This window comes from Oryctolagus cuniculus, chromosome 2 (genome assembly GCF_964237555.1).
Source record: "Oryctolagus cuniculus chromosome 2, mOryCun1.1, whole genome shotgun sequence".
Taxonomy (NCBI): domain Eukaryota; kingdom Metazoa; phylum Chordata; class Mammalia; order Lagomorpha; family Leporidae; genus Oryctolagus; species Oryctolagus cuniculus.
Genome location: NC_091433.1, coordinates 169,322,576 through 169,349,975, shown reverse-complemented (window position 1 = coordinate 169,349,975; position 27,400 = coordinate 169,322,576). Strand labels below are relative to the sequence as shown.

The window sequence follows — 27,400 nt, the reverse complement described above, 5'->3', positions numbered from 1 at the left end:
GCAGGCGACAGAATGCTAAGCAGAAAAACAGACACTTCTACGGATTGCAAAAACAGATTGTAACCAGATAGCCTGGCCCACCTGGCTCATCATGTACCAGTTTCTTTGCAGATCACAAATATAACTCCAAACATGGTGACAGGTCTTTGGTCCTAGCTTAACTCTAACCACTGTCAGGAGGTCAACACCTTCCCCAAACAACTCAGGTAAATAAGTTTGATTTCGGTCTGGAAAAAAAAAAAAAAAAAAAACAGTTTAGTTAAAGTACCCTGTTTGGTTCCAAGTAATACATACTATTCAGTGAGTAACAGGATAAAAAAAAATTTCTGTATACATGTGAAACTAATCAAACTTGTTAATTGTTTAATCTGGACATTGAAGAGTATTCATAAGCATAGATTAGAGAAAATCATGGAGGGTCTATTCCAGAATGTCCTAGAAAGAGGTAGTAAATTCTCATTATGAAAGAACATAGAGAGATAATATTAAGTCTAGAAAGCTGCCAGGAATTTCTATCCTAGTGATAATTTACCTAAAACCAATTTAAATTAGTAAAGTGAACCAAAAAATAACCTCTTAAAATGTATGGTACCTTATCCACACTCATGCAAATATGCCTATATGCAAAGTCAGACTTTTAACAATTTTTAATTTATTTATTCATCACTAATCTACTCATTAATTTAGCAAATACATTAATTTAGCAAATATGTCTTCTATATGGGAATCAAAATATTAAGCATTAGGGAAAATACCAGATAAATATATATATGTGTGTATATATATATATATATATATACTATAAATCCCTGTGATCACAGACTTTATGTTTATAGCACTAGAGATTAAAAAACAATAAGTAAAAAACATATAGTATGTCAGAAAGTGATAAATCTTATAAAGTAAAAAAATAGATGAAGGAAGAGAAATGGACCAGACCAAGTTGGAGGTGGATATGAGGAATATGAGAAAAGAGATGTAGTTGTCATTTGTTTTTATTTTTAAAGGTATGCATGTGTGTGTGTGTATATATATATATTATATTGTATATAATATAATATATATGAATATAATGATAGAGAGAGAGAGGGAGATACACACACACACACAAATACACATCTATCTTCCATCTGCTGGTTCCCTTCCCAAATGGCAGTGGCTGCAATAGCCAGGACTGGGCCAACTGAAAGAACTCTATCTGGGTCTCTGAGGTGGGTGTCAGGAACTCAAGTACTGGAATCATCATTTGCTACTTACCAGGTGCATTAGCAGGGAGCTGGATTGGAAGCAGAGGAGCCAGGACTCCAACCAGACTCCAGTATTGGATATGGGCATCCCAAGAGGTAGTTTAACCTGCTGTGTCACAGCACCTGCTCTGATGTTGTGGTTCTATATAAGAGTGGTCAGCAAAGACCTTATGCATAAGAGATGTGAAGGAGTTGCCCAGATTTAAATAATCCCATTTTACAGATTATTTGAATTGCAAAAATAGGAGAGAACTGATCTGTCATTTGTTATTTTTATTTCACATTTAAAATAATTCTTTTTATGCTCTAAGAGTAGTACCTTTGGCACAGATATATGGTTCTTATACAAAATGAATCAGCAGTAGACTTTTTTCCCCCGTACTTATATACCTATTGAAGAGACTCATTCCAATGTCACTCTTCAGTGGTCCCATTGAACTAGTGCAACCATCCACATGGACATTAAATTTTTTTCCCTACTCATTCATGTATTTTCTTTCAGAACTTGACTATAAGTCCATTGTAACCAGATTGGAATGATGATGTGTTCATCTTGGTAGGCTTGGTGCCTAACCCATGCCTGGCATAGGTCAGGGGTTTGATGATTGCTGGTTGAATAAACAAGTTTGGGAAAAAAATTGGCATTGACTTTAAACAGTTCACAAAATAAATCCCCAATGGCTGTATTTACCTACTAAATTGTCCAGACTGGATAAATGTCTTAAAGCATGATAGCTTTCCTGCTTTGCCTGGTCTGTGTGGACCTGGCATCAAAGGCCACCTTTCTGTGACTGGTGAAGAAGCTCATTCAAAAGTCATTCTGCAGTGGTCCCACTGGACTAATGCAACCATATATATGGACATTTGTTTTTTTCTATTAATAAATAGGAAGTGTAAAATCAAGTAATGGTGTATCCTCAACAGTGATACATTCAGTATAAGCAATGGCTAGAGATTGTTTCCAATCTCATTTTCCCCATGGCAGTGCTAAAAATGGGACAGCTGTCATCATATTTTTCTTCTACCTCTGTGATAGGTTATATCCTCTTTCTAAGAGGGTGTGGAGAGGTGAGACATGCACATTGGATTAAAGGCAAAATTATGAAATCTCGCAATATCTGTACTTGGTGAGCTTACCAGTAAGCTGGGAATAATTACTGCCTCACAAGATTGTCATGTAGCTCAAGTTGAATAAATGATGTCAAGCATTTGGTGTGGTGCTGAGTGCATTATATAGGTGTTCATTAAATTATTGTTAGTGCTTCACTACTGATAATGGTGTTATTATTAGAGAAATCAGGCACATAGAATTTTTTACAGCTGAATATTTGTATAATCACTGAGAATAATGCTCATCAATAAATTTTCATTTTATTTATTTATTTGTCTACTTATTTATTTATTTAAAAAGCAGAGGGACACACAAACAGAGGGATCTTTCATCTACTGGTTTACACCCCAAATAGTCGTAACAGCCAGATCTGGGCCAAGATGAAGCCAGAGGCCTAAGTACTTGGGCCATCTTCTGCTGTTTTCCTAGGTGTCTTAGCAGGAAGCTGGATCAGAATTGCCACAGCCAGGACTCAAAGCAACACTCTGATATGGGATGCCTACATCCTGAGTGGAGATTTAACTTACTGTGTCACAGTGTTGGCCCTTATATTTGCATTTTAAAATTTATCTCCGGTATATACCTGCAATAATATTATACAAAAGACTATTTATAATATTCTCTAAACTCTTGTCTTCAATTAATTTATTTGAGAGGCACAGAGACAGACAGTCAGAGAGAACATTCCCATCTGCTGTTTCACTCTGCAAATGCCTGCAAAGGCCTGGGTTGAAGCTGGGAGCCAGCAATGCAATCTAGGTCTCTTACATGGGTGACAGGACTCCAGTTACTGGAGCCATCACTGCTACATCCCAAGGTCTACTTTGGCAGGAAGCTGGAGCCAGGAGTTAGAGCTGAGTTAAACCAGGTACCCCAATGTTAGATGCAGACATCTTAACTCCTATGTTAGAATCTTGCTCCCCATTTATAATACTCTTGGATATCTTATTATATAAGAATGTGAAGAAAATATACAATGTTGCATCAAAAAAATTTTAGCTAAGAAGTGGGATTGTGTTTCAAGGGAACATCTCTGTGGTCTCAAAGCATTTGGCAGGCATTTTACAATCTTTGTGGTTGATGTAATCTGTCACTTTGATACTTTTCTCATAGTCAACAGAAGTCATTATCTTTGCAGATAAGAAAGTAATGCTTTGTTTTCTTGTTTATTTAGAATTTTCTTGAAGTTCAGCTAAGAACAAAGGCTACAACTCAGCATTAAAGACACACACGTGCATGATTGTGGAGATGGTCTATCTCGTGCTGAAAATGTCTCTAGGTTTTTGACGACGGCTAAATAATCATGGGGTCAAGTGGACTTGGGAAAGCAGCGACATTGGATGAACTGCTGAGCGCTTGCATTGAGATGTTTGGTATGAATCTTTTTTCCTTTAATTCACTTGTGTATCTTGATAATATCACCTCGCTCTGTTTAGAAGCAAGTTGCTTGTGCATTGGAGGTTAATCTATCTTAGTAGCTAAAGCATTTTGTATTGACTCCTATCTGTCTCCCCACTTTTACTCCCCTTTTCATTTTTTAAAAATACTTATTTGAAACAGGGATTAGGGAGAGAGGGAAATTGAGAGAGAGAGAGAGAAATCAATCTTCTATTCATTTGTTCACTCTCCAAATGCTAGCAACAGGTGAGGCTGGGCCAGGCCAGTCGGGAGCCTGAAACTCAATCTGGATCTCCATAGGATGGCAGGGACTCAAGTGTCTGAGCCATCACCTGTTGCCCCCAGGGGACTCATGGGCAGGAAGCTGGTTAGGAAGTAGAGCTGGAACTCAAATGCAGGAACTCTGAGTAAGCAGTTCAACCACTTGGCCAAACATCCTGCCCACTGCCATCTGTATTTCTTTCCCTTTACTGTCCTCAGTTCTTATTTCAGCCAAATTGTCCACTTAATATTTCTGGAACATTTCTGCACCTCTTTCTACCTCTATGCCTTTGTTATATCCTCTTATTCAAATTCTGCTTTGGGGCTGGCGTTGTGGTGCAGTAGGTTAATCCTCCGCCTGCGGCGCCGGCGTCCCATATGGGTGCTGGTTCTAGTCCTGGCTGCTCCTCTTCCAATCCAGCTCTCTGCTGTGGCCTGGGAAAGCAGTAGAAGATGGCCCAAGTGCTTAGACCCCTGCACCCACGTGGGAGACCAGGAAGAAGCACCTGGCTGCTGCTTCGGATCAGCGCAGCTCTGGCCGTTGTGGCCATTTGGGGAGTGGACCAACAGAAGGAACACCTCTCTCTCCTCTTCTCTTCTCTTCTCTTCTCTTCTCTTCTCTTCTCTTCTCTTCTCTTCTCTTCTCTTCTCTTCTCTTCTCTTCTCCTCTCCCCTCCCCTCCCCTCCCCTCCTCTCCCCTCCCCTCCCCTCCCCTCCCCTCCCCTCTCTTCTCCCCTCCCCTCCCCTCTCTTCTCCCCTCCCCTCCCCTCCCCTCCCCTCTCCTCTCCTCTCCTCTCCTCTCCTCTCCTCTCCTCTCCTCTCCTCTCCTCTCCTCTCCTCTCCTCTCCTCTCCTCTCTCCCACTGTCTGTAACTTTACCTCTCAAATAAATAAATAAAATATTTTTAAAAAATTCTGCTTCTATTCTGACCTTAGAATCAGCCCTTAAGGCATTCAGATCTGGCTGAAAAGCCCATGAGAGAATTTCAGGCATGGAAAGCCAAGATACTGTGGCAAAAAATGATCTACATGAAGGATCTCTGTCAGTGAGACCCCAGTGGAAAGAAGGGGCTATCAAAGAAGGATGTACTTTCTCTGAAGGGAGGAGAGAATTTCTACTTGGCTTATGGTCCTATGGTCTAAATACTGAAAGAGTGTGCATTCGAAAGGCTTCCATAGCCTTGGCAGCTCGTGTCAGGAGCCTTGGGTGATCACTGACATCATAAATAAGAGTGTCAATTGTTAAATCCACAACAGGAATCACTGTGCACTTGCTCCCCATGTAGGACCTCTGTACTTAATGAGTTGTGCTATGAGAATTAATGGTAAAGCTAGTCTTCAAACAGTACTTTATACTTTGTGTATCTGTGTGGGTGCAAATTGTGGAAATCTTTACTTAGTATAGAGTTGGTCTTCTGTATATAAAGTTAATTAAAAATGAATCTTAATGAAGAATGGGATAGCAGAGGGAGTAGGAGGTGGGACGGGAGTAGGAGTGGGAGGGTGGATATGGGGGGAAGAGCTGTTATACTCCTAAAGCTGTACCTATGAAGCAGATAAAATTCTGCTTCAGGGATTATCCCAGATGTCATTTCAAATATTTGTAACATCAGTCTTGATTTCCTGTATACTGTTTCCTTCTTCCATCTTCCTGTAGCCCATTGTAACTTCTTTTTTTAAATTTTATTTTATTTTTTTTGACAAGCAGAGTTAGACAGTGTGAGAGAGAGACACACAGAGAGAGAGAGAGTTATAGACAGTGAGAGACAGACAGAGAGAAAGATCTTCCTTCCGTTGGTTCCCCCTCTAAATGGCCGCTACAGCCGGCGCTGTGCTGATCCAAAGCCAGGTGCCGGGTGCTTCCTCCTGGTCTCCCATGTGTGTGTAGGGACCCAAGCACTTGGGCCATCCTTTGCTGCCCTCCCAGGACACAGCAGAGAGCTGGACTGGAAGAGGAGCAACTGGGACTAGTATCTAGCGCCCTGACCAGGACTAGAACCCGGGGTGCTGGCGCCGCAGGGGATGGATTAGCCAAGTGAGTCACGGTGCTGGCCCATTGTAACTTGTTATAGCACATGGTTTTAATGCTATTGTGACTTTTTTTTCCTTTACTTAGACAAGTATTGGTTGTATAATCTACTGCATTCTTTATGTGTACACATTTTTATATCTCCTATTAGTTGTTTTTCTTTTCTTTTTTTTTGACAGGCAGAGTTAGTGAGAGAGAGAGAGACAGAGAGAAAGATCTTCCTTCCGTTGGTTCCCCCTCTAAATGGCCGCTACGGCCGGCGCTGTGCTGATCCAAAGCCAGGAGCCAGGTGCTTCCTCCTGGTCTCCCATGCGGGTGCAGGGGTCTAAGCACTTGGGCCATCCTCCACTGCCTTCCCAGGCCACAGCAAGAGCTGGACTGGATGAGGAGCAACTGGGACAGAATCCAGTGCCCCAACCTGGACTAGAACCCGGAGTGCTGGCACTGCAGGTGCAGGATTAGCCTAGTGAGCCGTGGTACCGGCCTTGCCTATTAGTTTCAGGCTTTCCAGCTATGTGCTTTTTATATTGTGATTTTATCATTTTGGATTATTCTTTGAACAAATAGAGTCACATAGGAGGTGTTAGTTGAATTGATTATTGAGTCAGAGTTAAAATAAAACATAGTTGCCAGATGAAATACACATTGACCACTCAAATTTGAATTTCAAATAAGCAAGCATTTTTACTGTGACCTAAATAGTGTCTGGGATATACTTATATTTAAAATTTATTCATTGTTTAACAAATTCAAATTTAAGGGAGTGTCCTATATTTTAATTTGTTAAGCTTATCAAATGTAAACCAGAAGACAGCTGAGACCCATCCACCGTATTAGGGAATATAAGCAGAAGTGGGAGGTAAAAGTTATTTGGGTCTATGAGAAATGTTTGACACTATTGTTTCTCCAGTGATACATGAAAAAGAGAAGAGTAGCACTGCTATCTTCTTACCATTTATTTTATCTTTTTTTTTTTTTTTAACAGATGACAGTGGGGAGCTAAATGATAGTTGCTTGCCCAGAATAGTTCTACTGATGCACCGATGGTATTTATCTTCCACCGAATTGGCAGAAAAGCTTCTCTGCATATATCTTTTCAACTACTGTGTAATTTTTACAGTCATGAATCAAGTTCTGTATTTAGATATAATGTCTATCCAAGCCAGTAAATTAAGAGGAATAAACAGTCTTCAGTCAGTTTTTCAGCTCTTTTGTGAATACATATAGATTTCTAGACAAAACATCTGGAGGATGGACCAAATACTTGACTATCCATCTGGATACTTTGGCTCTACTTGAAAATAATCTCTAAGATGTAAAATGAAGCAGGAGCTCTAGGCTGAATATTTTTAACTTCTCTTAAACATTTCTTCTGTTAGTACAATGAAAGAATATTTAGCACTAACTCAAGACCTAATTTATTCCTTCTAGGAAGACAGAATGGTAGGCATAAGGGATGCTATTTAGACATATGGAAATGCCAGCCTAAATCATATGTCCTGTCTCAGGCAAACAGCAACTTCATTTTCACATCTTTCCCTGCTAGCAGGACACAGTGAACATCTTAGAAAGTTTCTGATAATTTGTTGATTGAGACTAATTCTATATTTTCTTCTGACTTTAAAAAAATACCCAAATAATCAGAAAGCCCATTCTATAATGAGGGCTTTTAGCCATCCACCACTTTTGTACATACTACAGTCCTGAAAAGTGGTTGAATGCTAAATTACTGAAAATGCAGTCTTAAATTGGCAAGGAGATTTATTTTGTGAGATCTAATGTTTATTTTATAGTCTCCAATGTTGGTGGCTATAAGCTCTGCCTTCTGGAAGCCCAGGGGACCCAGTAGATGAGTGAGTTCCCTCACAGGGCAGGGCAATTCCAAAATGGTCCACTTAGTGTTGTTAGGGCTTGACAAGGCTGCCTGCACCCAGCAGGGGTTCTGCCTGTTCAGTTTAAGCTTTCTCCACTTTCTACTCCTTTGCTTCTTCCTTGTACAACCTCAGAGCAGAAGGGGATATTAGAAAGGGCAAAGGCCAATTCACCATCACTGAGGTCCCTGGAACTGAGCAAGATCCTATTCCTCTCTGGTTCAAGGTCCCCTTGGGTCTGTCCCACTGTTAATGGGGACCCAAACATTTTCAAACAGCTGCCCGAAATTGCATTCCCACCCTTAGTATGTCCTCTGATGTATGAAACCCAAACATAAAGGTATGCTTAAGTATAGTAAAGTCTAAAACACAGGAAAAATACAGATTATAAAAATTATGACTACTACCTGTGAATCAGAATTTTTAAAAATTCTCTTCCATTCAGATTCTTTACTCATTCCATATCCAAAGTGTCTGGCACATGCAAGCATTTAAGAAATATTTGTTAAAAGGAGGGTGAAAAAACAGACTTAAGAATAATACAAGTTGCAGAATAATATACCTAAAAATGACATTTTGAAGTGTTAAAGTTTTTATAAAGTTCTTATATAGGCATTAATCCTAAATATTTGGACAAAAAGTCTTTTTGGCAAAAATGTTCTTCTAAGTATCAATTTTAATTAGGTACTGTGGACAATGTGTTTCTAATTATGGTTGGTAGCTATTGTTTGGTATGTGCTCAGGAAGGTAAAACTAATTCTGTAAGTGCCTACTCCTCCAGACCAAAAAGTGGGTGGTCATCCAAGGGAATTAACAAATCAAGCTTCAGTTACTCAGTGCTAAAGCTGTCAAAACTCACCTCTCTCCCCTGTTTGAGTGTTCATAAACAACAGCATTCAAGGCACTCATGAAAAGTGGACTTAAAAGATAATGTGAAATTTCTATGTATATTTTGAAGCCCCCTCATATAAATTTGTGTCCTCTATGCAAAATGCTTGGAACCAGAATGTTTCAGATTTTGGAATTTTTTTATGGGGGAAGGATTTTGGAATAGTTGTGCATGTACAACAAGCTATCTTCAGGATGAGACCCAAGTCTAAACACAAAATTCATTTATGTTTCACATATACGTGATTCATAAAGCCTGAAGGTAATTTTATGTAATATGTTTAGTGCACCTGTTTTGGCTATGCCTGTTACAGGGCAGGTAAGCACTTTTCTACTTGTGTTGTTGGTACTCGCAAGTTTCAGATGTTGGAGCATTTCAGATTTTTGGATTAAGAATGTTCAACCGGTAACCCAATTGTCTCCAGTATGGCCCTCTTATTAGGCATTTGTATAAATTGAGGAAACGGCTACAGATATTTGCAAAGGAAACAAGGTGCAAGGACTGTTTTCTTTAACTGGTGTACGTATCGCAATGCTGATGGAGAAAGCTGTGATGACTTTCGATTAAAGATCTGCTACTTCATGAGGTAAATACACTTACAGGTCTTTTTTTTTTTTTTTTTTTTTTTTTTTTTTTTTTTTTTTTTTGTAGTTTCTAGTTCTGGAATTGTTGACAACTTTCTTTTTCCCAAGAAGCAGTTTGACAATAAAGTCCGCTCACATCCCCCTTTTATTTTGTTAAAATTGGAAGAGGGAGGAAGGAAGCATTTATCATTTGAGCTGGAAATCAAATAGTGGCCAATGTGATTAGGGAATGAAATTGGCTCTTAGGTGAATTTACTTTCTTCTACTCCCTTCCCACAAACACTCCTACCTATTTGTCACTAATGGAGGAAAAGCTTGTTTCTCAGCGATGGTTCTAGAAAGAGTCATGAAGAGGCTCCTAGTGGAAGGTGGACCTTGTGAAGGAGGCAGAGAGAGACTCCACGGGATGGGCCAGGCATAGAACATGGCTCATCTGAAGTGTGGGCTGTCAATGTATGTTAAATGTAGTCTGTAAAAGGTATAGTGGTTTCCATAGAGGTTCGACTTGGAATCTTCCAGCAGTCAACAATATTTTATGGCTTTTAGGTACTGGATTCTCAAGTTCCCGGCAGAGTTCAATTTGGATCTTGGTTTGATTCGTATGACTGAAGAGTTCCGAGAAGTAGCTAGTCAACTGGGATATGAAAAACACATCAGCCTCATCGATATATCCAGCATGTGAGAGTGGCACTACTACCTTTCGGACTTGATGGGTCTGCTGCTCTGGGGAAGGAGTTGTGATGCGCTCTTATTACCGAATCCATGCTGTTCTAGAATTAAGGTTTAATTCTTTCAGGAAAGCCTTGTTGAAATGAGTGCTGCCATTCTAGGTACACTTATCTTCCCAAGCTGCAGTTTCTTTAGTTATAAGATGGGATACTACCTTTCTCCTAGGACTGTTATAAGCACTTAATGAGTATGTAAGACAGCATGTGAAAGTATTTGGCACACGACAGATATTCAATATTTAGTTACTGAATTTGAATCCGGTTAATGCCCCTCTGCCCTTGTTACTTAGAGTGTGTTTTGCCGATCAGCAGCATTGGCCTTGCATGGGATCTCACTAGAAATGCAGAATCTTGGGCCCCTTGCTAAAACCTGCTTGGTTGGAATCTGCACTTTAATAGGGTCCCCAGAGGGTTCATATTCTCATTCACATTTGAGAAGCCTTGTACTATGGTGCTTCTAAGGTTAAGGTTGGCCTGAGGTTGTACAAATGTTGACGATAGTTGCATGAGGAACTGGAGAGCTAGGTAATTAGAAACTCGGTGCTACTTAGGTGAGTTTCCTATCTAGCTAACTTTGTGTGGAAAACACTATGTGATGATCCTAAATGTAGTTATCCATCTTGCAAATGTACACTCTTGAGTCTTAGGCATTCATACTCTATTTTTCTAGAATACTTCTTTAAGAGTGATTAAAAGTGAATAATCCAGGCATCATCAGGGATGTTTGTTTAAAATAGATATTATTCAGATTCATTCCTTATAAATCAAAATCTCTAGCAGTGAAGTCCAGGGCTCTGTCTTTATAAAAAGTTTTTCCAGATAATTCATTTTATGCTAAAGTGTGAGAACCACACCATTTAGTGGTCCCCATGCATCTTAAATCACCATCTATATGCTGATAAACTCTCAAATTTATATTCCTAACCCTGACCTTTCCTTTATGATCCAGATCTTGCTTGGTCATAAGGAAGACCAAGTAAAAGATTCTGGATGGATCAGTGCAAACCCACTCTGTCTGGAAAAACAACTCAAAGTTTATGTTCTATTGGCAATGGGTCAGTGGTTTTCTCTTCAAATACAAAAGACAAGGCGTGTATTTTGTACAAGCTCCTGGAAGCAGGCCAAGAGTTACAGAGTCAGTAGGTTAATAACTTCCATTGACTGAAATGGGCTTTCAGCACATTGACCAGACTCACTCTTCTTTTATAGTCCTTCCTATGACTGGATGAGAAGAGTCACTCAGAGGAAAAAAGTATCCAAGAAGGGAAAAGCCTGTCTGCTGTTTGACCATCTGGAGCCCATTGAATTGGCTGAGCACCTCACTTTTCTGGAGCATAAATCTTTTAGAAGGATCTCAGTAAGGAACTTGACATTGATTCTTCCAAGGATAACAACCACCATTGCCAACTTTCCCAAGAGCCGCATTTTCATACTCTAAAGTGTTGGCAGCCTCTGTCACTGTGCTCTGCTGGAAAAGTGCCCTTAATTCACAGGAACAATCCCTTTTAACCAAAGATAAATATTATCCTGTCTTTATTTTATGGCTCAGGAGCTGTATTTCTGTTGCTATTTTCAATGTCTCCTTTCATAGGATTAAAGCATGATTTTTTAAAATACTCAGTGGAGATTTAACCATTCAAGGTTTATTTAGCTTCATTGACTTCTCCCAAGTCAACATGTTTTGCTAGGCCTTTCGTTTCTGGGGGAAAAAATGTATTTAGGTTGGGATTTGTATAAAGGCCTAATTACGGGCGTAGGCTGAAAATTGGAATTGTAGGCTTTAAGGTTAATCTCAACATCAGCTTGTTTCTTTCCTAGGTACAGAAATCCTGAATTTAGCTTTTCTTTTCTTCTGTCTTGATAGGACTTTGTTTTCTCTCTACATTCCTTTTCTTCCACCACTGTGGGCTTTTCTTAGCTGCCTTGTCTTTAATTACTTGTTATGATTCTATTTCCACTCTGGCTTTGTCAGCCAACTGCTTTGCTTTGTCTCACCAAGCTCTGGGGAAATTTGCCCTCCTCCTTTTCCAAGATACTAAGGAATGAATTTCATTGTTGCTTGCAAAGAAGACCATCTTGGTTAGAAGCATGACTTTCTGAAAGACTAGTTCTTAAGTAATCTATTTGGAGAGGACCTCAGTAATTTCCCACAGGCAGGCCACAGGAGGGAATCCCTGCCCTGTTTGTATGGTAGAAGTCTTGTGTGTCTTTGCTGAGGTCAATGCTAACTTTCTCAGAATGTGTCTATTTTACTAAATAGTTGCCTTACTTCACTGATATTTTTATCTGTTCTTTTTTCTTGAAATAACTTTACAAAAAGATTGTGATTTCTGATAATTATATTTCAATTCATTTCCTCTTTTTTATTGTATGCCATTGTATTTGAAACTTCTCTGTTTATCAGAATCACCAGTGTTGTGTTGAGAATGGATATTTCTTAAGTTTTTCCTCTTGGGATGATGGTCTTTTAGGTGTTAGGTATTCTTGCAGTTTAGTAAATATCCTAGATGGAACTTATGACCCAGTACATTTGGGATTCAATAGAGTACAACTGAGCTCATCCTGTTCCTCCAACACTGTGATGTATGTGTCTGTCTGTGTTTAATGGGGAATGGGATTTGAAATGTTGCAAATGAACATATTAAAGGTATAACTATATTCAAACTTGTAAGGTGCCATTATAAATGTGACATGAAAGACACTGTTGTTACAAATACTATCTCACCTCTTCTATGCAACATATTAATTTTGAAAAAGCATCCTTGTAATTCAGAATCCCTTAATCTTTCTTTATTAGTTCACTGATTACCAAAGCTATGTTATCCATGGCTGCCTGGAGAATAACCCAACCTTGGAGAGATCTATTGCTTTATTTAATGGCATCTCGAAGTGGGTCCAATTGATGGTTCTCAGCAAACCAACCCCACAGCAAAGGGCAGAAGTGATCACAAAGTTTATCAATGTTGCAAAGGTATGTCTGGTAACCAGACTGGGCTTCTTGAAGTCTGGGTGCTCAATCATTCTATTGAGGGAAGTTGGTGTTCACAAGATGAAGTCATTGGACAATGAAACTACTCATAGATATCTAATGAACAAATCATACTTTTCTCATGCAAGAAGCTTGCTTTAAAAAAGGAATTCTTAGAAGAATTCAGAGCAGCTATTTTTCTGTGAAATAATGGATGTCTTTTTCTAATGGATTCTGTTTGTGCCTCTTAAATTGATGTTATTTTTTCCTAGGTTTTTGTTATTGAAATTATGTTCAGAAATTTCAGAGTAGTTCAAATCCATAAAAAGCATTGATGATAACATTTTTATTGCAGAAGCTCCTTCAGCTCAAAAATTTTAATACCCTGATGGCGGTGGTAGGAGGCCTCAGCCATAGTTCCATTTCACGTCTCAAAGAGACTCATTCCCATCTTTCTTCAGAAGTTACCAAGGTACAGTGGATTTGTTCCTAATTCCAACTAAAAATTTCGTTGTAAATTGTTTAGGTATAGTATTCTAACAAATGTTACTCTGAATGGGAAAGTTTTTCTCTGAAACCAATGGTTGATTACACACGAGGCACAAATTGGGAGGAGGGAACAGCCACACTAGCTGAGTCTGCCTGGAAAAATAGGTCAGAGGTGAAAGTAAGTGCATCAGTAAAATGCTTTCACAGAGCAGGCTTTTGGTTTAGTGATTAAGATGTCGCTGTCCCACATCAGGGTACCTGGGTTTGACCGCCAGCTCTAGCTCCTGACTCCAGCTTTCCACTATCACAGACTCTGAGAGGCAGCACTGATGGCTCAATTAATTGGGTCCTTACTATCCATGTAGGATACCTGGATTGAGGTCCCAGCTCCCAGCTGTGGCCCCAGCCATTGTGGTCATTTTGGTAGTGAACTAGCAGATGAGAATGCCCTCGCTTTCATACTCACTCTCTCTATCTCCTTCCCTCCCTCCCTCCCTCCCATTCTGTCTCACTCTCTGCCTCTCAAATTAAAAAACAAAAATGCTTTGGCATACCATTAAAATACTGTAGTTGTAAATATTTTAACAACTATTTACTTGGTGCTTACTATAGGATAGGAGTTGTGATATATACATATGGCACAAGATGAATAGGATAAGGGCCGGCACTGTGGTGTAGTGGGTAAAGCTGCCGCCTGCAGTGCTGGCATTCCATATGGGCGCCGGTTCAAATCCCAGCTGCTCCTCTTCTGATCCAGCTCTCTGCTATGGCCTGGGAAACAGTAAAGATAGCTCAAGTCCTTGGGCCTCTGCACCCATGTGGGAGACCTGGAAGAAGCTCCTGGCTCCTGGCTTTGGACCAGCACAGCTCCGGCTATTGTGATTATTTGGGAGTGAACCATCGGATGGAAGACCTCTCTCTCTCTCTCTCTGCCTCTCCTTCTCTCTCTGTGTAACTCTTTCAAGTAAATAAATAAATCTTTTAAAAAATGAATAGGTTAGAAATAGGTCCTCTCTTACCCTTCTGAAATAAAGTTATTGAGTGCCTGCTCTATTCATATCTCTATGTTCATTGTGGTGGAAAGGAAGATATAGCCTTGTGTAGAAATTCTCAGACTTGCAGCTGACTTATCAGAAAAAAAAGTGTATTTTTAAAACTACACTGTTCCTTTCCCAAACTGAGCTCTTTTGCTGTATTTATTCCCAGGCAACATCAATCATTCATACTTATTGAGCCAAAAGGAGCATTTCATCTTTGTGAAAAGCTTCCCTTATCAAAATTTACTTTACTATATGAATAGGACTCTTAGTTTTAAGTTATAAAAAAGAAAGAAAAAATTTTCTATGTTTATTAAACAGTAAAGAAATATATCTCGTTTAACATGCTTGCAAGTCCAGAGGTAGAGCAGATTCCAGGTGTGGGCCGATCAGAGACCGGCTCAGGTGCTCTGGCTTCCTCTGAGTATCAGCGTTTTTACCATGGTTGGTTGATTTTAATTAGACTGGCTTCCCTCTTTCTTGGGCTGTCTCCAGGCAACAGGAAAATTACTTTTCTTTGTTCATGGAAATTGGTGTTAGGGAAGACTTCTTACTTCATCCCTGTCACCATGGAATTAAAGACCTTCTTTGTAGGCAGTTGTTCCAGCTCAGGTCCTGTATCTACACTGGAACTATCCCAGTGTCCGAAGGCACACAATGTACTGATTGGCTTAACTTTGTGCTCCTAAACCAGTCCCAAACCAGGGCACTGGAATGACTATGATGTTAAATCAGAACCTCTTCTTGGTTCTGGGCATGGAAACCGCTGTTTGGGTCACATGGCTGCTTTGAGAAAGAGTAGTATGATCAGATATGGGATTTCTCAGGAAGGTCTGATTGTTGCTTAGCAACCAACCCTGACTTGTCCATGTAAATAAGAGGAAGTAAGCTACAGAAGAGTGACTGACCCCAGACTCTGCACTCACTGTAGGAGTAATGGGACTCATTATGTGGTTTATATGCTTTTAGCTTTGTACTAAGTTTCAAGTAAAAATTTCAAGAAATTTAATATTTATTTGATAAATAATACTTGATACATTTAATATTTATTTGATAGGCCAAGAGACAGATACAGAGAAAAAGTTCCCATCTTCTGTTTCCCTCCCCAAATGCTGTCAGAGGACCCCTGACTGTGGCTGAAGCTTGGAGTTAGGAATACAATCCAGGTCTCCCACATGACTGACTGTCACCCAATTATTTGAGACATCATTGCTACTTCCCAAGGTTTGCATTGGCAGGGAACTGTAGTGAGAAGTGAAGCCAGGTATGGGGTGCACGCATCTTAACTGGTGGCTTAGCTGCTAGGCCAAACACCCACCCCATAAAAACAACTTTTAAATATTATGAAGAATAAGAAACTGAAAAAAGCTGATAGTGGTTTGGAATCACCATGGTGTCTTTACAAATTATTATTTGAACTCCTCTTTCTTATAGAAAAGGAAAATGACAAAGTCCAAGAAAGTTAAGTGATTTCTAGTCTGCATGGAGTCCAAACCCACAGCTATCTCACACCTCAGTGTGAATTTTCCTACCCCATTCTGTCCCAGATTAACCTTCAAGTTATATCTGAAATGCAACTTTCTTGGAACAAATAGGACATTTCACTATGTTGCATGCTTGAATTTGTGGATTGTAATGCTTTCACAAAATACTCAAGTATACATGATGCCACTTGATACCCCAGCATTCCTTGTAGGTGGGCCGAGGTGCAGGCTATTTCCATTGAAGAAGATTGGGACGGGCTGTCGGACTCATAGCCAGGCCTAGTACATTTTTCTAACTTCTTTTTCCTGGTTAATATTTCCTTGCATCAATGTTGGTGCAATTGATACTTCTCTTGGTAGCTGAGGAATTTCCTAGCCACACATTGCAAGGTCTGGGAGCGGGCAGAAGGGAAAGCTGTTTGAAACTTCTTCTTTTCCATCTGTTCTCAGAACTGGAATGAAATGACAGAGCTGGTCTCCTCCAATGGCAATTACTGCAATTACCGCAAGTCCTTTGCCGACTGCGATGGCTTCAAAATCCCCATCCTTGGAGTCCACTTGAAAGACTTGATAGCGGTCCATGTCATTTTCCCAGACTGGATGGAGGAGAACAAAGTGAACATTGTAAAAATGCACCAGCTGTCCGTTACCCTGAGTGAACTGGTGTCCCTGCAGAATGCCTCTCACCACTTAGAACCCAACATGGATTTGATCAACCTGCTCACGGTGAGTTCCAAGGGGCAGAGTTGGTGTTAAATAATCCTTCTGTACCTCACTTTCCAGGGGGCACAGGAAGATGTATGACAGCAATTTGCTTTGGGGGAAAAATGATTTCAGGGTCAGTAGGTGGGAAGAAATTTCAGAGAATGTGGGAAAAGAAATCCCAAACCCATAACCAGAATGACTGGAGACTATAACCTCAGGGAAAAGAATTCTTTGTTCAGAGGGGCCCAGCCTTGCCTTTAGAGCTCCCACTTCTGGAGTTCTTAGAGAGGCCCCTCCAGATCCATTCTCTCCACTCACTCCCTTCCTCACACTAGTCCAGCAAATCAGCTCATTCTCTGTGATCTCAAATCCCCTGCTTCTCCTTATCTTCACTGCACTGCTTTAGTTGCAACATAACATATGGCAAGGACCTCCTCATAATAATCTCCCTGTTCCTACCACCCACCTCCCCCACCCCAGTCACCAAGATGTAGTTCTCAGACTGTTATCCGAGACTCTTCAGAACTCAGTCTTGGATCAGCCTTGTGTGCTCTCACTCTCATGCTATACCAGCCCTTGAGGGATATGGGACTTCTTGTACTTTCCACCATGAAAAGCTGCCTTCTGCCTCCTGGCCTTTGCAAACTCTTGGGGAAAATTCTTCCACTGCCCATCCATGTGGCTAATTCACATTCAATAACCTCTATCTTTCTGGAGCATTCTGTCTTCCCCTCCACAGCTGTAACACATTGTCACATGTGTTGTCCTTGCACTTCATGCCTTGCATTAGATTTGTTGTTGTTGTTGTTTGCCTGTCTTATGCATCACATCCTTAACAACTCTCACAGTACCAAGCATATTTAGAAACTCAATAGATAAAGTGAATGTTGTACTTTGGAGTGATGGGAGTCAGCAAAAGTGATTTACCTGCCATCACATATTTTGGCATTTGTGGCAGACATATTTAGCTGGTCTCCAGGTCTCAGAACTTTCAGATATAACAGGTGTGTGAAGGAGAACATTTTGCACTGGTTACTTCTTTGTGGGGAAAAGCATAAGCAACGTTTCTCACCCCTGCTTCAATAAGTGAGGTCACAACTTCCCTGTTTGGGTTTATAACCCCGTAGCAACTGAAGCTTGGCTGCAACACTGCATTGAATATTTTCCTTTTATGGGTGTGGAAAATGAAACCAATAACTCATCTTAAGCTCTGACAGCCTAAATCCCCCAGGACTGCTGCATTGGAATAGAAGCCTGGTTCCTAGACCTTCTGGAAAACTGTTCCTAGAGCACATAATTGTTTGCCAAAAAACAGACCCTTAAGTATAAACCATAATGCTAGCTGCATGCTGGGTATAAAGCAGAAGTGACCTGAAATGCAGGTCTCTTGTAGCTGAGTTAGTGTGACAAATAATAAACACACAGGCATTCTGTATTGAGGAGAAAGACTCATAATAATCCAAGCACCTGCATTTATTAAACATTTGCCATGTAAATTTGTTTCCATGAGCAAGTGACCAGAGCTGCAGTCCCAATCAGACTGCAAACCCACAGACGCAGGTGATGTCTGCATAGTGATCTCAACGTGTGGCCTCTGTTTCCAGCGTCTGTGTCCAGGCTACATCTGTGATGTCAAACGGAACTTCCCAGAGCACCTACGTGTACTTGGATATTATTATCTTGTATCACTAGATACAATATTATTATCTTGTGTCACTAGATACAGGATAATAATGGAGTAGGAAAATCATTTTGAATGATAAATGCAGTAAACAACATGATGTAAAGTAGAGAGAGAAAAATTAGAGGATTTTGAAAGACATTTCAGGGTGTAATTGTAAAATCAGAACTTGAGAGCTGAGAAATCACTCATCTTTGCTGGGAAGAAAAGATATTCTTTTCTCTCGTCTCCTCTCATTTCCTCTCCTCTCAAAAGTATTAAAGGAAAATGTGGAAGACTCCCCAGATCCTAGATCTGAGATCTGAGATCCTGCTTTCAGCCCTCTGCAGTTGCTTCGTTTTGTCTTGTTGCTAACTAGCCCCTGAATCTGGCTTTTTCAAAGGGCTTGCTTGTCAGTCATGAGGCCTCTTCCCAGTGCTAAGATTCTATGATTCTAGAGGTAAGGAATGGTGGAGTCCTGAGTGTAAGGAACCAAGTGTCAGCCCAGTTCTGTGGCATGGGCCCAGTGACTCCTCACGGCAGCATAGTCCTGTGTCTGTTGGTTGAGCATCAAGCCAGTTTCTGTTTAAAGCCAAAATCATCCTTGTTTCCCAACAACCCAGGAGAAATGTCAAAGCACAGGGATTTACCTTCCCTCCTCCTGACCACTGGGGAGTTAATCTCCTCAATTTGAGGACTGTGGAGATGTGCATTATGTGTGTATTGGAGCCCAGTAGCCATTTTATGACACACAGGCATGATTGGGTCAGAGCTGGATGCTCTGTTGCAGTGCCTACATGCATGCAGGCACGTCCACAGCATGGTGTTTAAAGCGGCATTCATTTTACACAAAGACTCCAAGTCAGGTTCTGCTTGCCTTGATTGTTTTCATCTAAACATCGCCCCAAGTGAGGTAACCAAGATATGACTGAGAGCCCTGGAGGATAGAAAATAAGAACTCTTAAGTTATTAGATACCTACTTTGTGTAGTAAACTATAGAAGAGTGCCTAAACTTTCTGTAGCAATTGATGACAGTTTTCATGATACTTTTCACAAACATTTATCTAATAAATTCACACAAATGCCCAGTGATGCAGCCTGGGCAGGGCAGTCAGTGTAGCTTCATCCTTGCACCTTCTGTCTGTACAAAGGAAGAAACTGAGATTTATAGAGGACAAAAGGCTTGCAAATGGCAGATGTATGCATCCTAGCCTAGGGTGTTCTGATTTTCCGAAGGTTTGCCTCACATGGACATTGGCTGTCTAATGTGGGTGTATTGGTGACATCTAATTTACTTACTTTACATCTGTAAGAGTTAAACATTATGTATTTCCCTTACTCTTCACGGATGCATAGTGATAGGAGTTAATTACAGGACAAAATCTAGGAGAGCAGGGACTGTGTCTGTTATTTTTATTGTTTATCCTTAGCCCCCTTGGACAGCCCCAGACATGTGAAGGAAGGAGAACCACTCTACCATACTGCGGTGAGCATTTGTCCCCTTTAGGGGAAGATCTGGTGTAGACATTCCCATTGTGATTCCAATTCATTGTACCAGGAGTCTAAGATCTGATGCTTCTGTTCAAGATGTATGAAACAGTCTGATTCTTTTTCATAGTATTTTTAGCCTTATCGGTTACTTTTACCATTCTGAGTACATGCAAATAACTGGAAAGCCCCTGTGTTTTTACAGTCATATTTAAAAAAAAAAAGAAGAACAGTTGCAAAAATGGTGAGTAGAGGTAATTTGATGAGCAAGTGTGCTTTGTTTTATAATAAATATTCAAGGCAAGTTAGAGCCTAGCACAAAAACTAGATCTGCAATAGTCTTTGCTGAAAGGATAGGATAATAAATGCAACAGCCTGAGACAGTAGATGGGAATATTTGTCAAACAACCACACTCAATATGTGTTAGGTAAGAACAAATATTCCTGAGATCCCGTTGTAAACTACTCGAGTTAAACAAGGGTGTGTAGGAAATAGGACAGTTCCTTCTTTGGGCAGGTCCCTAAGCCCAGAGGCAGTCTGAGGTAGGATTAAGACTGTGGCTGGGCAAGCAGAGATGGCAGAGGTGTCCCTGAGGGCAGCTTTATATTCACAGATAGGCAGAGTGACATTAGGCTACTGCCTTGAATGGAAGCCATACTGTGTATCTGTGGCTTTCTAAACAAAACCCAAGAGACAAATCAACTCATTTCGTCTTCACCACAGTCCTGTGAGGCAGCTCTATTTATGAGTCCTATTTCATAGATCAAGAGACTGAGACTCAAGATTTTTTTTACTTCCCCAAGTTCATAGCACTAATAAGTAGAAAACAGACATTTGGAGAAGACCCTGTTATTTCCATCACTGGGTCAGTTATCCGTCCGCTTCACTGGGAAATACCCAAGGCCGTTCTATGTCTTTTGCAAGAGCCTCTCCCCAGCTCAGTGTGTGGCTCACTTGGGTTTCTACCTCAATGTTCTGGTGCTGCTGTCATCCCAGCTCCACCAGGTGCCCGTGCCATTCCTCACAAGACGTGGACGCTGAGTCAGGAGGAAAAGCTACATGCTTGCCATGTCCAGATGAGCTCCCGACAGCAAGGACTCCAGAAGGAAGAAGTCACTTAGGTTTCTCTCTTTATAAATCATAAAGTCCACGGTGTGGGGCTGCCAGCTGGGAATGGGATCCAGAGTTGGGAAGGACAGATGAGCTGCTGCTTTCAGGAGGCTTGGATCCCAGCAGAATGGAGGGCAGCTGCCCACAGCAGATGTGTTTTATTTGTCCCATGTGGAATCTTAAAAATTTCTTTGTTGCTAGTTACCCTTATTTAAAAAATGGGAAATTTCATATAAAACTCCAGGTTCTAAAGATCTGGCAGTTCAGGGTCCAAAGGCTGACAACCTCTGCTGTAGCTGAGGAGTGGCTGTCTTCTTCTCATTGCAGACCACACCCCTCCCTGTTGCCTCCTGGATGCTCAGATCCTGTTTATCATCACATATTTTTCTTACAACAGTGCAAAGAAGAAAGGTCCTCAAGTGAATTACATATGTAAAGACTTTTTATGAAATAAAACACTGTGAATCAAAATGCCCCTTTTGCACATTCTACTTCAACTTTTTAAAATTTAGTTTTCACTTATTTGTTTGGGAGATGGGGGTCAGGGAAGGACCTATTGATTTATTCCCCAAATGCCCACATCAGCCAGGGCCCGATCAGGCTGAAGTCAAGAGCCTGGAACTCAATCCATGTCTACCATTTGGGTGGCAGGAACCCAACTACTTGAGCCATCCTCTGCTGCCTCCCAAGGTGTGCATTAGCAGGAAGCTGGGATCAGCAGTGGAGCCAAGACTGGAACTCAGGCATTCTAACATAGAAATAGCTGCACATTAACTGCTGGGTCAGATGCCCAGTCCCCAAATTTCCTTATGCTGGAAGAGAAGGCATGCAAGAGATGAAGGGATGGAAAGTATATCTTTGTTGTCACTACAAAATAAAATAAATTTAATAATTAGAGAAAACTCAGGATTTGTTTGGTTCTATGCTAGTTCTTTTATCAGGGGTTATTCTACAGTTTTTAGGCTCCTCGTGTCCTTGTGCTCCTGTATGAATGTGATTTGGCTCCCTGTCATGCAGAACTTTAAAGCTGAGTCAGGAGCTAGAGCTGCAGCTACAGTGATGTGAGACCAGCCTCTCAGCCAGCATCCCCCACCCCACCTGCACGCTTTTGTGTCATGAACAGGAGGATGGTTCCTATGAGAACACAGAGCCCCTGGAGGTGCCAGTGATTGCTGTTCAGGAGAGTGGATACAATGTGCAATCCTTGTGAGCACAGAATTTCAGCCCCTGAAATGATGCCTGGGCAATTTTATAGTCAAGTCAATTTGTTTTGTTTAAAAACAAACCTTGGGGATGGCATTGTGGCATAGTGGGTAAAGCTGTCACCGGTGACACTGGCATCCTGTATGGGCCCCAATTTATGTCCCTGTTGCTCTACTTCCAATCCAGTTCCCTGCTAATGGCCTGGGAAAGCAGCAGAAAATGGTTGCAATGTTTGGGTCCCTGCCCCATGTAGGAGACTTGGATGAAGCTCCTGGCTCCTGTCTTCAGCCTGGCCCAGCCCTGGCCATTGTGGCCATCTGGGGAGTGAACCAGCAGATGGGATGGATTCTCTCCCTCCCTCTCTTTTTCCCTCCCTCCCTCTCTAACTCTGTCTTTAAAATAACTAAATCTTTAAAAAAAATTTTAGATAGCACAGTATAAAACAATGGAAGACCTGATATTTGATGTTGTTAATTTAAAACTATTCAGGAGCCAGTGCTTTGGCACTGTGGATTAAGCCATGGCCTGTGACACTGGCATCCCATAAAAGTGCCCAATTGAATCCCAGCTGCTCCACTTCCAATCCAGCTCCCTACTAATGCAACTGGGAAAGCAGTAGAAGATGACCACAGTACTTTGGGCCCCTGCCACCCACATGAGAGACCTGGATGGAGTTCTAGATTGCTGGATTTGACCTGGTCCAGCCCTGGCACTTGTGGCCATTTGGGGAGTGAACCACCAGATGGGAGATCTCTCATTCTCTCTCTCACACAAACACTGTCTCTATAACTATACCTTTCAAATAAATAAATAAATAAATATTTCAAAAAATGTTCAGTAGCTGGAAGAACAGTGACTTGAATGATCCCTGCCACATGGGAGTATTTGCTGTTTGATAGATATTTGTTCAATGAATAAATTATTAAAAATTAAATTTTATGATTCCAATTTCTGTTCTAAAAGAAGTAGAACAAAAAAGATAATAAATCTGTGAAAAACATTCCTTACCTCTGAGTTTTCTCTTGCTTCTGCCTCTTTTCTCTTCCCTGTTACTCCAGACTCTTACACATTAAGACTTTGTTTTTTGACAAAATATGTTAGGAAAAATTTGTTTTTCATGCCTAAAAGCTCAAAGAAAAGATCCAACACTTGGTTATCTTCATTGCTGATGAAAGGTGTGATTCAGCAGGTGTCTTAGCATGGAAGGACTTGTGTGGGAATTCTTTTCAACCTCAAACTTATGTCTTAAGTGATTGGGAACAGGCATTTTAAGGCTTTACAATTTTATTTATACTTTCTAATCTTTGTCCCCTCCCTCTTTATTTGTCCAGGTCTTACCAGTTTAGCTCCAGTTCACAAATGCCTCCATAAATCTGTCCTTATTTCAGTCACCATTGGCCCTATGCATTATCATCATCATAATAAAATTATCAACAACTATAATAATGACATCCACAACCCTGAAGAGCATTTCTTGAGATTTAACTGTGTATCAGATCCTGTGCAATGTCCTTTATGTGCATGATTCCATTTGATTCTGATCAAAATCCATTTCAGTAGGGGCTGTATAATTCCAGTTTTAGAAATGGAGAATCTGGGCCGGCGCCGTGGCTCAACAGGCTAATCCTCCACCTTGCGGCGCCGGCATACCGGGTTCTAGTCCTGGTTGGGGCGCCGGATTCTGTCCCGGTTGCCTCTTCCAGGCCAGCTCTCTGCTGTGGCCCAGGAGTGCAGTGGAGGATGGCCCAAGTGCTTGGGCCCTGCATCCCATGGGAGACCAGAAGAAGCACCTGGCTCCTGCCATCGGATCAATGCAGTGTGCCGGCTGCAGCGTGCCAGCCGTGGCGGCCATTGGAGGGTGAACCAACGGCAAAGGAAGAACTTTCTCTCTGTCTCTCTCTCTCACTATCCACTCTGCCTGTCCAAAAAAAAAAAAAAAAAAAAAAAGAAATGGAGAATCTGAGCATCAGAGGAGTAACTTGCTCAAGGTTACAGAGCTTGCCAGGGCCAGGCTCAGTGTTTGAACCCAGGCCTGCCTCACTCCAGTGTCTCTGCTCCCCTGCTTTACTCTGCTGCCTCCCTGAGAGATTCCTGTGACGTTTAGAGTGGGGCATCTTACTTCCCAGCAGGAAGGTTCTACCTTTTATTGGTGTGAATACGTCTTTAATGCTCAGATTCTGTATTAGCTCAGCTTTTCATCCCTATGACAAAATACCAGAGGCAAGCTCACTCTGTAAAGAGAAGATGTTATTCTTTAGCTCACAGTTTTGGAGGTTCAAAGTCTGAGATTCAGAGGGGTCTCATTGATTTGGCCACTGGTGAGGGTAGCAGATGGTGGCACCCCATGGCAGGAATGCATGTGAAAGAGTTTATGTCACCAAATGAGGTCCCTCAATCCCTTCAAATGCATGTCTCCCAATGATCTAAGAACCTTCCACCTGCCTCTCAAAGATTCACCATCTCTCATAGGGGCATCCTGGGGACCAAGCTTGGGGGACACCCAAAAATATATATAAACCATAGCAGATCCTATTTATTCTAATAGATGTTCAGGCCCTTGAGGGAAGGAAACAGTTTTATACCATTTTGTGTCACCAGGACTTAGCTCAATGCTCTAAAATAAATAGAGATCTACTTAATTGCCCATTTATCATCACAGTCCTTTCATGAAACCTTTAAGGCAACATTTACAATCTTATTTTATGCTTTTGGCCTGTAAACATGAAGTCTTCCTCATCTGTAGCTCAGGATTTAGCACTTAGGAGCTACTTAATAATTATTGTTGAGAAATTAAGTCAATGATTTGTGTTGATGCTGATGACCATACCAGGATTAAATTATCTTTTTTGTGAGTTTCATTCTCTGCTCTTCATGCCCTGTCTTTATTGCTCTGCATTCATTCAGATTATTATGCACTGAACTTAAGCATTCAATTTACAAAATATTTTAACAATGTAAGTAAAAATATGTCATCCAGCATAATTGTTTATCTCTTTTAATTTTGTTGCAGCTCTCTCTGGACCTCTATCACACAGAAGATGATATTTACAAACTATCACTGGTGCTGGAGCCTAGAAATTCAAAATCAGTAGGTATTGTTTTCTCTCCAATGATCAATGCTAAACATCACTTTTTGTCATAGCAATTGGCTGATGCAATGGTGTATTTTTGTTCTAAAGATTGAAGAACTTAAAAAATCTATATAATTTCCATTTTACCATAATCATTTAAGAATAATTTATTCATATTAGAGGCTAAAAATGAGGAGGAACATAATTCTTTCTTATTATTGACCTTCTATTTGTGGTTCTCCCTCTGAGAGCTCACCCAGGTGAGAGCAGTTTTCTTATGAAGGTCTCATGCTACCTTGCTCTGTTCAGCTGAACTCTGTTGCATGTTAGTGGCATTGTAGCCCCTAAGTCTGTTAATACTTAATGTGATTCTGATTCATTGGCATGGGGGAAAAGAATAACACTAGCCCCGATGGGGCACTCACTGACCCGGTGGCATCATTCTACAAATAATGCATGCAGTGGTTCCATAAGTGCATCTTCGTCCTGCCACACCCATGAAGTCCATCTTCTGGGAACAGGCAAAGGGAGGAGTGAGGACCCAGACTTTTCAAAGTCAGCACTACTAAAGCAGAGCCAACTTTTGTTAAAAAAAAAAAAAAAAAAAAAAAAAAAAAAAAGGTGAGGGGAGAGAGTATTGTATTCTGCTCCTTCATTGCTTAGCTCTGATGTGATGAACCAGGATGGTGTGTGAAGCTTTAGAGCATGTGTACACATGAGATTTCCACTTTGACACTCTTACATTTTCTGGGAACTGGAATTGCTACCAGTTGTTGGACATCTGGCAGAGTATCACATGTTTTATCTTATGAACTTTTTGAGGACACCAGGTCTGATGAGTGTGGTGGCTTATACAGGTCACACATCCAATGAGTTGGTGGGGGAATTAAGCCAACACTTGTACTTTGCCACCATCCCGCTTTTTGTCTACTGTGTATTCTCTTAGCTTTGTTTTCAGGATACATTTTTGCCACTTTTGGGAGACCTTTTCATCAGACCCAGGAAACTCTTTCTATTGGTTGTCATATGTTTCCTGGGGCTGGCACTGTGGTGTAGCAAGTAAAGCCACTGCATGCAGTGCCAGCGTCCCATATGAGTGCTGGTTCTGGTCCCTGATGCTCCACTTCCCATCCAGCTCTCTGCTATGGCCTGGGAAAGCAGTAGAGGATGGCCCAAATGCTTGGCCCCTGCTCCCACATGGGAGACCTGGAGGAGACTCCTGGCTCCTGGCTTCTGGCTTCTGATTTGTCCAGCTCCAGCCATTGAGGCCATTTGGGGAGTGAACCAGCAGATGGAAGCCCTCTCTCTCTCTCTCTGCCTCTGCCTCTCTGTAACTCTGCCTTTCAAACAAATAAATAAAACTTTAAAAAGAAAAAAGGAAAAGAAAATATGTTTCCTGATCTCTTCCTGTCTCTTCTCTAAATGGAATGCCATCGTATTTGACATGTGCTTATAAGTGGAAAATAATTTGCTGTCAGGATCTTTTTGCTGAGGGCCTGTAGCCGCAATGTACTCATCGTTGGTGCTGGCTGATCTAATCTAAATACTGTTTTCTATTTACAGTGTCTCACTGGTTCTTTGTATTTCATCAATTTTTCATGGCACCCCTAGTCAAAAGAAATACCCAATGGCTTCAATTATAGAATGGTTAGTTCTAAAAAACATAATAAATATCTGTATTCTAATAAGTTAGTAACCACTCAAAAGAATAATACACTTGCATTGAAATAAAGCAAATATTTTTATTTAATAACCATGATAACTGATGGATGTGTGTGCCTATGGGATGCTGTAATATTACTTAAATCTTGGAATCTGATTGAGTGCCACCACCTTTATTTCTGGTTCCACATTGATTATTTCTTCACAATGCTATGATATCATTGAAAGAAACAGAATGATCTAATGGATGAATTGAGCTATGTTGAGGTGGTAGTCCTCATGGTGTCTCACAAATATTGAGGATTCTTGTAATTTACTTGCAAGTTTAAAATATCTTTTGGTGCTCCTGAATTTTCTGTAATAATCTGGTTATACCTTTACCAGATCAATAGGATGGAAATCTG

General features: G+C 40.9%; 1 protein-coding gene across 10 annotated transcripts in view; it reads left to right on the top strand.

Moving 5' to 3' along the window:
- The window catches only part of RASGRP3 (RAS guanyl releasing protein 3), a 136,826-nt gene that overhangs the window by 77,830 nt on the left and 31,596 nt on the right, over window positions 1-27,400 (top strand). For all 10 annotated transcript variants that reach the window (XM_070069714.1, XM_008254554.4, XM_070069713.1 and 7 more), the window contains 9 exons: window positions 3,533-3,731; window positions 7,031-7,133; window positions 9,329-9,391; window positions 9,936-10,067; window positions 11,327-11,474; window positions 12,915-13,088; window positions 13,441-13,557; window positions 16,546-16,821; window positions 25,274-25,351. In XM_070069714.1, the coding sequence (XP_069925815.1) occupies window positions 3,662-3,731; window positions 7,031-7,133; window positions 9,329-9,391; window positions 9,936-10,067; window positions 11,327-11,474; window positions 12,915-13,088; window positions 13,441-13,557; window positions 16,546-16,821; window positions 25,274-25,351 (1,161 nt within the window). In that variant the 5' untranslated portion in view covers window positions 3,533-3,661. The remainder of the gene's footprint in view (window positions 1-3,532; window positions 3,732-7,030; window positions 7,134-9,328; window positions 9,392-9,935; window positions 10,068-11,326; window positions 11,475-12,914; window positions 13,089-13,440; window positions 13,558-16,545; window positions 16,822-25,273; window positions 25,352-27,400) is intronic.